Source organism: Lissotriton vulgaris, chromosome 10 (assembly GCF_964263255.1).
Source record: "Lissotriton vulgaris chromosome 10, aLisVul1.2, whole genome shotgun sequence".
In the NCBI taxonomy this organism is placed as follows: Eukaryota; Metazoa; Chordata; class Amphibia; order Caudata; family Salamandridae; genus Lissotriton; species Lissotriton vulgaris.
This window is the reverse complement of record NC_141698.1, coordinates 125,626,560-125,639,433: the sequence shown is the minus strand read 5'-3', so window position 1 is coordinate 125,639,433 and position 12,874 is coordinate 125,626,560. Positions and strand designations below refer to the sequence as shown.

At 43.4% G+C, this 12,874-nt stretch overlaps 1 protein-coding gene across 1 annotated transcript in view; it reads right to left on the bottom strand.

Moving 5' to 3' along the window:
- LOC147684823 (cytochrome P450 3A21-like) overlaps nucleotides 1-8,837 on the bottom strand; it is a 247,971-nt gene extending 239,134 nt beyond the window's left edge. The window contains exon 1 of the mRNA XM_086940696.1: nucleotides 8,648-8,837. Coding sequence (XP_086796822.1) covers nucleotides 8,648-8,823 — 176 coding nt within the window. The 5' untranslated portion in view covers nucleotides 8,824-8,837. The remainder of the gene's footprint in view (nucleotides 1-8,647) is intronic.
- Between the last annotated feature and the right edge of the window lie 4,037 nt (nucleotides 8,838-12,874).

Here is a 12,874-nt window from a genome sequence, read left to right as displayed (position 1 = left end):
TTACGTGATCGAATGCAGCGCTATAATCGATGAAACACAGGGAGGGAGAGTGAGCCTATTCCCTTTCACCAACTGCACTTCTGATGTTATTACAGCCAAAAGGACCCAAAACAGTTGTAAATGTACTGTAGCCCAGATCTAGAGTAAGTCCAGCACCTCATATGGACAACCACTGGTACTGCAAAGCACTCTTTTAGGAAATAGTGGAGGAAGGACTTAAAATAAAACCTCATACTAAATAACAGTAACATTATTTAATGTGGCTACACCCACTAGTTTCAGGGTGGGGACATGTAATTCTCTACTTTGTAGTAAATTAGAATTTGGAAATAGTGAATAGCCAAAAGTAGTAAAATTATTACAAAGAAAAGTTACATGTATAGATTTACTTAATTGTAAATTTACCTTTGTGAATAGGCACAGTAAATCCTATTGTAGGAAGCTTCACCATATATTTGAGAGGGTGGAGACATGTAACTACACATTTCTGTAAATTTACACTAAAATATTGTGAATAGCAAAAGAGTCAGTTACATCTTGGTATAGTGAGTGGGGATTTGCATCTAGGTGTAGTAGTAGTAGATATGTGTATTTATTTGTGCTCAGGCACCTATGTCCTAAGTGATTTTGCACTGGTCTACCTCCTAAATCTGGTGATCCATATCTCTGTGCCAGAAACCTAATGCGAGAATTCAACAACCGTGTCATGCTACTTCCATCAAGAAACATATGATGTGGGAATGATACCTGCATCCATGAGACAAAATTCCATGGAACTCCCTCTGCTGTCATTCACTGAGTCGAATTTCAGAAAATTTCATGAAGACCTTTACCACCTCAAATGCATATGGAGCGAACGTTTACTGAATTATTGCTTTTTTGTCGGCTACCTCATGAATATTGCTCTTAACCCTCCATATCATATACCCCAAAACACTCTGAAATCTACATGGTCATAGCTCCAGTACTATACTAAGATGCCAGTTAAAATAAAATGGTCACTTATTATCATGCCGAAAAACATATGGGGCAAGTTCCATTTGTATTCCATCAATTACAGCAATGTAAACTCTTTTTGTGAATTGACATGCAACAAAACACATTGATTACATGTTTAATACCTTTTTCTGTTACTTTTTTAGGAAGGGAGAAATGTTAGCATTATTAGTTTAAAGCCGGACAGAGGTCCTGGAAGCCCTGGAAATGGTCAGTGGTTCTTAACTTTTGTGACTTCTGTGGAACCCCACTTAATCATTACTGGGGCCTTGGGACCCCCACTGAGTCATTATTAGAATCGGGGGACACCCATTGAGTAATTATTGGAATCCGGGGACTCTGGCCTGTGGAATTTCAATGCTGTGAACCCGCAAAACAATACACAAAATTACAGAAACAAGCATTCATCAACATATACACAGTTTGCCTCTTTATGTTCGCACACTTAATTCATCTCGTAATTATTTTTTTTTATCTTCTAAGCTTTAGCTGAATCCCTGGGTAGGTGTCAGGACACCATCGGTCCCCAAACCACAGTTTAAGAACCACTAGTATGAATTATTGGTATTGCTGCTTTGGGTGTTAGCAATGGGAGGATATGTTTTACTTCTTCATGATATCCCATTTATGAACAAGCATTGACAAAGCCCGTAGGTCTAGGCTCACCTTGGCCCCATAAGTTGTATTGATCTAATTAATGTATTAACACTTATAACCTACATTTGACATGAAACATAATTGGGCTGTGGCCTATTATAACATAATACATGTAAATTCTGATATCACAATGCCCCCAGCAGACTCACTGACCTGTGGTAAGGCTTTTTATCCAGGTGGGTGGAATGGACAGGTATGCGAAGGCAGGCTTTTGAGGACATTACACGTTTATCTTCAGGGCAGAATCTTTCTTTGCAGCACTTCACACATAGGGGCAGATTTACAATAGCTGGCACATCCCTGCATATCAGCAGGGATGCGCCAGTTATTTTGCGTCACGGCAGACAACTCTTGCGCCACCATAGATGCGCTGCATTTATAATGCGACGCGCCATTGTGCAAGAAAAGACAGATGCGTGACGCATCTGATGCCGTAAAGGGGATGCAGTGCTGGAGTTGTGTTGCATGCGGGACGCAACTCCAGCACTGCTGGGGGCGCCTTATACTAGCTGTGCTGCATCACTCCTTATGCCTGCTACAAGCACCCGTAAGGTTTTTACGCAGTGGGTTGGAAAAGTGACTGAGTGAAATCTTGTAGATTTCACTCAGCCACTTTTCTGAGGCGTTCCTGCGTCGGAACCCCCCCCCCCCCTCCCCCCGCGCCAGGACGCCCACATTAAACCTGACGCAGGTTTCATGTGGCGCAGGGCTTTACAACGTGACGCATCTCCCTAGATGCGTCACATTGTAAATACCCCGCAGCATGGCGCTGGCTGTGCGCCCCCACTGCATCACAAAAGTGACGCAACTGCAGTGCAAAAGTGACATACGGGGCTTATAAATCTGCCCCTAAGTGCCTGCGAAGGCTTGTGCTCTGTGCCTTGCTACTCAGAAAGCAGTGTGCGCTTTCAGACCTATCACGATGCTAAGTCTTCATGGTAGGATCTCTATTAAAGTGCTGGACAACCGATTGGAAAACTGTCTTCTCGGTTGATAGAGGCGGACCAAAGGCAGATAAACCAATGATAACATCAGACGGGTTACCCACCTGATAGCGAAGTCGCAGGAAACAGACTCTAGCGAGTTTACTTACATTAGATGCAGAACAAGCTTTCAATCGTGTTAGCTGGCACTTCTAGGTAACAACCTGCAAAAGCTAGGCTTAAGGATCCGAATGATTAATTGGAGTCAAGCATATTATGAAGCACCCACAGCATGCAGTACAATAATTCAGAATTAACCTGACATAGTAGAACCGGGGATAAAGACCAGGCAATGATGTACCTTGCCTCTACTCCTTTTTAGCACTCTATACGGAACCACTAGCAGCAATCCTAAGAGAAGATCCAGAGATACATGGGCTTCAGTTCAGGGGGTGAGCCTCACAAACTTTGCTTTTTCAAAGAAGATGTTCTTTTGATGCACTCTGAGCCACAAAAATCACTAACCGCCATGACATCACATTACAGCTACAGCATTTTGAAATGGTAGCAGTGTTTCGTATAAATACTGACAAATCTGAAAAACTTAACTCAACACTTTCGCTAACAGGGATCACAGCACTAATGATGAAATCCTATTTAGATGGTAAACTTTCCACTTTAAGTACATAGCTATCAATATTACACCATCTTTACGAAAAATGGTACAAGCTAATTGGTCAGACCTCAAAAGAGACATGGGGCCATATGTATCAAGCAAAATTGCGATCGCAAACGCCGAAATTCACCGAACTTTGGTGTGTGTGATCGCAATTTTGCTTAGTGGTATGTATGAGGCAAATCTGCGTGCAAAATAAGGAATTGAAAAATGTGCGATTCCTTAAATGCAATGTAAGAAGCACCAAAAAAGTGCAATTTGGCCTTAAGGAATCGCAAATTACCACCAACTTCAAGTTGGTGGTAATTTACGATTTCTTTGTAAATGCAAATTTTTGCATTTTTCAAAGTGCAATGTGAAGTACATACATGCCCTTAGGGCATGCATGTGCGCCACATGTGCACCCATGCTTATTTCAGGGGTGCAACAGTGTGTCCTTTTGACACCCTGCACGTTTGAAAATGCATTCTCAATTTGCGATTCTCTAATTGAGAATCGCAAATTGAGAATGTCTTCCCATTCTTTCCAATGGGCCTCTAGGACTATAGGAATGAACGGGGAGGTATTCCTTAATTGCGAATCGCAATTTGCAATTCGCAATTTGCAATTAAGGAATATGTAGGATTCTCAAAATTATTTGCAAATCCTACATACATAGCGTTTTACGATTCTCAAATAGCGATTTGAGAATCGCAAAACCAAACTTTCATACATATGGCCCATTATCTGAACAGATTGAATGCACTCCTAGTCTCTTAGCTGAGACAAAGAGCGACAGTAAAAATGAACGTACTGCTATGACTTTTATATATATTCCAGGCCATGCCCTATAGTACACCTTAAGATGAAGTCTTATACCTACATAAAAAGAATAGAGAATTTTATGTGGTGACGGAAGAGGGCTAGATTCTCTAGAAAACGTATGACGGCACCGAAGGACAAAGGAGGCTTGGCAATGCGCGATTTATTGTGAATTACTAAGCAGCACATTTCTGACTCCTCCAAGCTTGTTGTATCCGAGCAACGAACAAAAAATGGACATCCATGGGAAGAGGGGTAATGGGCAGACCATTATGGAACATCCTATGGCTACCAAAACAAAGCAGACTTAAGAACACTTATGCTAGTGAAATCCTGAATTCTATAATAATAGAATAATATCACACACAGGCTCATGACCTAGCACTCACAATTCACTTCCATCCACCAAACTCCTGCTTTCACCCCTGCAAACAAATCGTTGGCTTCTTAAAGATGGAGGGATATTGATTGTCTTATCCGGAGCCACATGATTGAGAAAGGAAACATAAAATCCTTCCTACAATGCAATGCTGATTCCAAAATCACATAAATGGACAGATTCACATACATGCAACTATACCACTGGGCAACACACCCAAAAATGAAAGAAGGAGCAATGAGAGATCGCACAGAGTTTGAAAAATACATAAATACCTGCCCTGAAACCAAAGGAGTGATTCCAACATCTACCAAATACTGAAAAACACAGAAAAACTAAATCATTGAGGCCGTCAAATACAATGGGAAACAATGCTGGAAAGAGATATCTCTGAAAATGAGTGCGAAAAACTTTGTGTTGGTGTACCTAATGGACACAAAACGTTCGCACTGAGAACAAAGATATAAATTGATGTTTGATCTATCACTGGCATCTAACCCCAAACAACTAAAACGGATCCACCCGAATATGCAGGTGACATGTTGGAGATGCAATAAAGAGGAAGGAGCTGCCCTCCAAATATGATGGTCCTACAATAAACTGTGTAACTTTTGGAAAGAGGTTCTTTCCTATACCAAAGGGATAACAGGTGTATCCATCGCGGAAGACCCAAAATTAATTGTGCTGGGACTCAGAGGTCCTAAAGAGCGAATCATGAACATTGGACTTAGAACACTAATGCAACACGTACTAACAGCTGCAAATCAGCTTATAGAGACTGACGGGATAAGATCAGATCCCCCACAGTCTGGAACGGTCTAGCCATGGAAAAATCTTTTTTATGGCTTAGATAATCAAGGGGTAAGTTCCAACAAATCTTGCGCCCTCCAATTGATCACCTGCTGGACTGGGAACAAGTCTGACAATGTCACATGGAATTAAACCAATAGATTTGAACTATTAAAACCTTTAGTGCTAACAACAAAGCAAAAGCACATTTGGACAGATGGTGGGGAAGATAGAAATCCTTCCACTGGACTCAAAAATTGTCTATGTGTGTGGGAAGGGGAAGGGAGAAGAAGGGACATTTGTAGTTTTCAGAAAAGTTATGGTATGAGAGTGCAATTGAGCCACATTGATTATATAGAAAAGTGTATACTTTAATCAACCATGGTTGCTTCTCAATAAAAATGTATACATTTAAATAAAATATAAATTTTAAAAAAGAGTGTGTGCTGCAGGTCTCTGCTCCACCTCTCAGTAGAGTTCATGTTCTGCTGCTACTTACTATAGCAGTGAAAGCCAATGAGTCAGAAGGGCTGGACATGGTCAGCAACTTGCTTATACTTCAAAGGAGCCGATACCCTTCACTAAGTGGCATCTCTAAAATTGATTTTAGGGAGGGCACAAATTGAGCCACACATAAAATTATTGAAGCCATCTACATATGTATTATATGAACATGTTTACTTATAATGTTTAAATCTGACTTTCAATGTACTTGTGTGACAAATTAAGTGTGGCAAGGTGCAGTGTCTCTTTTTTCAATGTTGTCTCCCAGCAAATTGAACACCTGTATTGGTGGAGCCCAAGATGCAACCAGGACAAATGAAGCTGCGGCACAGGCCCCATCTGCACCCGATTTAGAGCTGAGGCTGCAATTCCCTCTCACAGTGAAAGGCTTTTCAATACAATACATGTGCCCAAATCACAAATAAAGATCTGCTGATAGAAACATCATGTGACAATTACCATAAGCTCCCATTTCATCAGTGCGGTATTCTACATAGCAATCAATTCACATGGGGGTATGCAGAGTTCCACTTTAAAGCTCTTCCTACACACCCAGCAAATTGGGTGGTGACCCGTTCAGCCTTCAGGAACCATTTTGAGGGTCCAAAGAGGTATATTGGAGCTTGGGAATGCACACAAACAAACATGACGGGTTTTCAGACCTAAAGGCCTGATTTAGACTTTGGCGGATGGACTTAGTACTACTACCATTGCGGAGTACGTTACTCTGGCCATGGCGATGGTAGTGTGCCTGCCAAATTTAGAGATGTCCGCCGGTCCAGCAGATAGCTACTGCATTTTCAGGAACCGCTGTCATGGCAGTTCCTATAAATGCATTGAAAGTTTGATGAATGGCTCTGTCAACATGACAGAGCAGTAAGTCAAACTTTAAATTTTTATTTCAATACTTTTTTTTTTTATTCCAAAGTGTTTTTTTTTTTCCTGAAAAAAAAAATAGCCCATGTTTGTGGGTCATTTCACCTTTTTTAATGTCGCTTACAGACAGCGAAAAATTGCCATTTGCTCGCCCACTCTAAATAGGGTGAGCAGTGAAATGGCCAAACCTCTGACGGCCCTTACTTCGTTGGGCCATCAGAGATGGAGTAGTCTCTGCCCTCTACATACTGAAGTTCCACCTGACTCTAAATGAGGCGAGACGAACTTTGGTTTGGGTGGAAGGGTACGTCTTCATCGTTGAAATGGACCACCTACTCCGCCAAAGTCTAAATAAGGCCCTATCAGCTAGATTCATGAAAGTAAAATCGGCTCGCAAAGGGCCAGATTCTGAGAATCTGGCCCTTTGCGAGCGCAATTTTTGCATTTGGGATTCATCATCCCAAATGCAAAAATCGCTATTAAAGAATTTGCACATTTGCGAGGAATTGCATTTAAGAAATCTCTTTTTGAGATTCCTTAAATGCAATTCATGAACCATTTTAAAATTGCGAAATCACAATTTTGGGCCGCTATTTACCGCGAGGTCCAACCTCGTGGTAAATAGCGAAAACTTAGAAAAATGCATTTAAATGCATTTTCTAAGTTGCATGTTACACACACACATGTCCTTTGGACATGTGTGTGCGCAACACCAATGTAGATTACATTGCAGGGGTGCTACAGGGTGTCCTTTGGACACCCCTGGCACCCTTGAAATCGCTTCCTTATTTGCGATTAGCTAATTGCTAATCGCAAATAAGGAATGACTCCCCCTTCATTCCTGTGGGCCTTAAGGCCCATAGGAATGAAGGGGGAGTCATTCCTTATTTGCGATTAGCAATTAGCTAATCGCAAATAAGGAATCAGTGGGAATCGCAAATTCAATTCCGATTCCTACATGAATCCCGTTTTGCGAGTCCTTAATAGCGAATCCTTAAAATTCGCTATTAAGGACTCGCAATTCCTTACCTTGATGAATCTGGCCGTATGTTTGCATTTACAGCCAAAATACATTTCTGGATCATTAGACCCAAGCACTAAAAAAGGAATGAATTGAAATAGGATAAAAACAGGAGACCATCACTCACAACTAGTCAAATACTGAACTTCTGTCTTGCAAAAAGTATAAGTGAGTTTGATGCCCCAGTACATGAAAGTGTAGCTCAGTGGTTTAATGCACATGTTGTAGAGATAGAAGTAAGCTTTACATGTTTGATCAATTTATTGGAATAACAGTTGCCCTGCAGTCGTTACATTGTAGACCTCAATACCAGGAGACCTTACATCTTGGCTTTTCCACGTGACAACATTGTGTGATCATGGGGCCTGGCAATTACTTTATCTACCTATGTCTCCCCTGTGCCGCAAGAGTCACTCCATAGTCCGTGGCATGAAAGAAATATGAATGCAGTCACTGCCTCTGATTGGAGGTGTAGTTTTTACAGCCACATATTATAAAGAATAAAATGACACTATTGTCTGTAAAAACGACAGTGGAATTCATCTTCATTTTCTGTGGTCTTAAAGAGGCACTGGGCATAAAGTCTTGTTCCTCTCTGTGATCTTACAACTCTTAAGTGACCTGCAATATTCTCACAACGGCCAGTACTTTATTCAGTGCACAATAATACATTTATATCACACACGACAAACTTGTCACTCAGAGCTTAATAACAGATATTTTTACACAACACTCATTTTTTTCACCTTGAAAAGATAAAAGGCTGAGCCCGCCCTGCCAGGATGAAACTTGTGGCTTGCACGTTATGGAGTCCACAGAGCGCTGCAGCTGGTGCACCACCCACTGGGCTATGAAATACCTGAATGGTGACGAATGTGCCCTGTTTCCCGTCCTCTTCCTCCCATTAAAGCCTGTCATCCCTCAAGCAAGGATATTCAGGCTGTTTAAAGTTTATGAAAATTATTTGCGTTTCTTTTTAGTTGGACTGCCAGGGAAAAGGTAAGGAGTCACTGTACAGTACTTACAGAAAAAATACAGTCACGAGCACAACAAGCAGAGTCCACGTTTCCATGGAGAGGTTTAGAAGGAAGTCCATGGCCATGGTGCCTGGTGGAGTCAGCGCTGGCTTTGCCCTCCGGCTTGCACCTGGCTGCGGTAAATGCTGTCTTCTCTCTCGGCTGCTTGCTTGGAATGTTTGCATAACTCTGGCCTGGTGCTGGGTCTTGTTGCGTCGTCCCTGTCACCGGTTGGTCCGCAGGTAAACCAATTGCCATGCTGCTTGTCTTTTGATATGCTAATTTGTCTCTTGCAGCATACTTTAACTAAACAGACCAGATTAAACCAGCCTACCAGAAATGCTTGTCCCGGAAATGTCGATGAATATGTCACTAAAATAAACTTCTCAAACGCCACCTCACTTTTAGTTAGTAAACAACCTCAGTTAATTGTGTCGCCTTCAGATCATTATTTATAAAATTCATCAGATATTTATATAAATTCACCATGATTTTAAAATACAGGCAAGCGCTAAACTTCCCTTCTTTGAGGTAGATAAAATGAGTTCTATTGATCTTTCCTTTACAGTGTTTTTGCGAGCTAAACAAGTGCCAAACTTTCAAAAGAGTCAAATTAAGCAAAAGAAAGATCAAACAAGCTTTTGTGTGAGGGAAGATGAAGTTTGTAGGGAGAGCACAGTCGAGTGGAGCAGGGGGTCTGACGTGGTCCAATACCTGTGGAATGACTGAGCCGCCACCTAAAGGGCCATGAAAATAATATAACAACGGCGACGTAAAAATATGATAATGTTTATAGTGCGCTCTCACGAGCCACTCCCTGCGCCCCACTGCATCACTCCCAAGGAGATGGACAATAGTCATTACTGTGGTTTAACCAAGGGCGTAACCTTTTAATCACATAGACACAACTCATTGTGAAATGGTAAGTGACAACCTTCTTCATAGTTAAGCAAACATTGTTATGAAAACACCGTTCATAAAATCAGCCAGATCATACATAATTGTTTAGAGAAGCAGGACATAGGGCAGACAGATGAACAGCTCATAGATTGTGCAAGCAACACATCAGTATCTCGACCGTCCTTTACAAAGGAACATTTCAGAAAGGTTAATGTCAAGTGCCAGCAGGCCCCTTTACCTTATCCATCGCCCTCACCTTCAACCAAGGGCATACCTTTATTAGTAACTTCCAGGGCACCACGTCGCGGTCCCTCCCTGCCAGGGGATACCTACCACTAGGCAAAATCCCCCAAAATGTTCAATTCCTGGCATCCCGGGGTAGGGCAGAAAGGTCTAGGACTACCTGCCTGCCCAGTGCCCACAATAATCAACCCCCTTCCAAGGGAAAAGTCCAGTAAATCAGTCCACATTTGGGGATGCCCCCATTTCTGCTGCAAAAAAATCTGCCACAGGGCGAGTTGATCACTGTCGAACTCGCCCCCTCCCTACCACTGATGAGCCTCTTTAACACCACTACGATTGTGCTGTTGCCCAAAACGGAGCTGCTGGTCCTCGTATGGCCAAAAACGCCCCCTCCCTAAGGGACCTCTCTCCATCCCTCGCACCCCCACTCTATGGGTGCTTATAGATATGCCTCTGCCTCAGATTCCCCAATGGGTACCCATTTAGTACTTGGTTACGACTGCACCTTATATGGAAGCCATATCGATCTTATTGTCTGGCTACGGACCCTCCTAGCCGCATAGTTCTCTCCATTGCGGTATTGTAAGAATTCCCGCCCCTCCAAGCTCAGCTTCTGCCAAACTAGGGGGCTAATGAAAGTCTCCACCTGTTGAGCCCCTGGTGTCCAGGGGTAGATAAACCCTTTTGCTTCCTCATGCATCCTCATAGCTTACCTAAGATTTCGTATCCTACGGATGATTCCCCACCACTGGCTGATATGCTCAGCTTACCTGACCCTGGAGTCCATACCTTGGTTGCCTGACGGAAACCTAGCTGCAGACACAGGTGGGCCTGTGTGTTGTGAGAAGGGTGCTGGCTGCGGAATACCGAAGGTCTTATTGAGTGACATTGCACTCACGTTCGGAATCCCATGGAAAAACTGATCCAGGTGATAACACTTACTCATCAGGGGTTAATTCACCACATTTCTTTAGTGCCTCAGCAGCACCCTTCCCCTCCCCCCAGAGTCAATTGCTCCACCCCTTGATCCCTAGTGGCTCACCCTCCTGGCATACCAATGACCTTGGACCCCAGCGGAGCGCTGAAGGAAGGAAGCCGGATTCTACTGCAACCGTAGTGTCACTCAGTTAGTACTACCTTTCCTTTATAGGAGGATTATGGGACAGCCTGTTTAGTGCTTAATAAGGAAGTGAGAAACCCTCCTCCTCCCCATTCCAACTCAAGGTGCCTTTGGCTTCGTACCTAGATGTCCGCAAGATGTAGACACTAAGACCAGCACGGGGTCCTCATGATGAAACATGCCAATCCCTTATTGTAACCGAGCTCCCACACTGCCTAACATGAATTGCACGCCAGTGCCAGGTGAGTAAAGTAAAACCGGAGCTTGGACACCCTATGCTGTCCTCTGTTTTAGACCCCCCTGCTAAAACTTCCCTGACCAGCGAGGATCAACAGTAGTTAGTACCAAAACCTCACCTACTATACCCAGTATCGCAACTGAGTGACCTGTGTCCCTCCCTTGCAAAGAGCTGGGATGCATTAGCCACCCTTATCGTTAAAGGTCAATAAGACTCCCGTCCCAATAAAATGCTTGAAACAACCTGTTGGCCGCTGGTCGAGATGTAAACCTTAAGACCAAATCGTCCCCCTGACTGGGTCTGACCGAGTGCCTGGGAGAGCCTGGCCCCGGGGCCATTGTAAATTATCTCATGTGACCCACAAAGGTTTTTTTACTTCTGTGTTGAGAACCAATGCCCTTCAATTGTGTCACCTCTCTACTCAGAAGCAGGCTTTTGCTGTGAAGAAAACAAGTCATGGGACTCTGTTTGCCCAGAAGCGCCCGCCAATAATATGAATACCAAGTATACTTAAGATCAGGGGTGCATAACCCTGCCTCCAGATTAAAAACCCTGTTTGTACCCATCGGTTCCCCCCACCTATTCATCTCACACTGCCGCCAAGAAAAATGGTGTTGGTAGGCTCCACCAGTAACCCCTGTCACCACTGAAGCACTACCCAACTTTCTTTTTCTGAAATTGGGGTCGAATGTTGTCTGTCTCTCTAATTACAGGTAAAGTGAATTTCATACTCTACAGTGAAGCAGATCCGAGGACAGCGACTATCCCTTGCCCCGCTCTGCCGCTCCAAATGTGGGACCCTGACCATGACTCCCCTGCATATTCTGTTTACGGGCAGCGACCCCTATGCATAACCACCTCACTAGTGACTACCATCGTACCTGTAGCTCCCAGGAGTCTTTTCCCCCCGTGAAGCTGCTGGGAATGACTTTGTTGTTGTCAGGGAACATCCCATTGCTCTTAAGGCCTGTTCATCTATACATTCCTTTACCGTCCCATTGGTTAAAAGGGGGTCAATTTCGCTTAGGGAATAAGGAACTGAGATGAGGAGAAAGCTATCTTCACGAGTCAACGGAGGTCAAAAAGTGCCCTTTATGTGATCATATTGTGCACCGTCAGTCCTCACTAACGACTGCAGACCTTAAAAGAAAAGAAGGGGTTCTGCCTATAAATATTTGGTAAATTAGTCAAGCTCCCTTAATCAGTGGCTTAACGAAACGTGAGGGGGCCCCCCTGCAAACTACATGGAGGGGGCCCCCTCTCAACCTCCATGCCAGTCTAGAGCTCCCAGGCCAGCGACCCGCCATACTGCAGGGGATGTGGGCTATTGTTACGCCACTGTGACCAATGCAGCCGTTATAAGTAAAACTGGATGGTGGAGTCAAAGGTTGGGTTTAGTCTTCCAGCAGGCTATCATAGGTGGTGGTTCATTCATTACAGGGTCCCTGCCATCAGTACGCCGGGGAAGTTTGCCCAATTTTAGGTGTAATGCCTGGTGCAGACTCCTGTCATGATATACAACATCCGGCCCACTCATTGTTCAGTTTTGACAAAAGTGCATCCACTGCTCCTTCTCGTTTCCGTTCTAAAACATTAGACAATGCGACAATGCAGTATTTCAAAAGCAGATGTAACTACAAAGAGCACATTTTGATAATACATTTTTATTAGTAGACAATAGCAATCTTAAGAGGCATTGCATAGCTTCATACACGCGGTGACCCCAATTCCATCA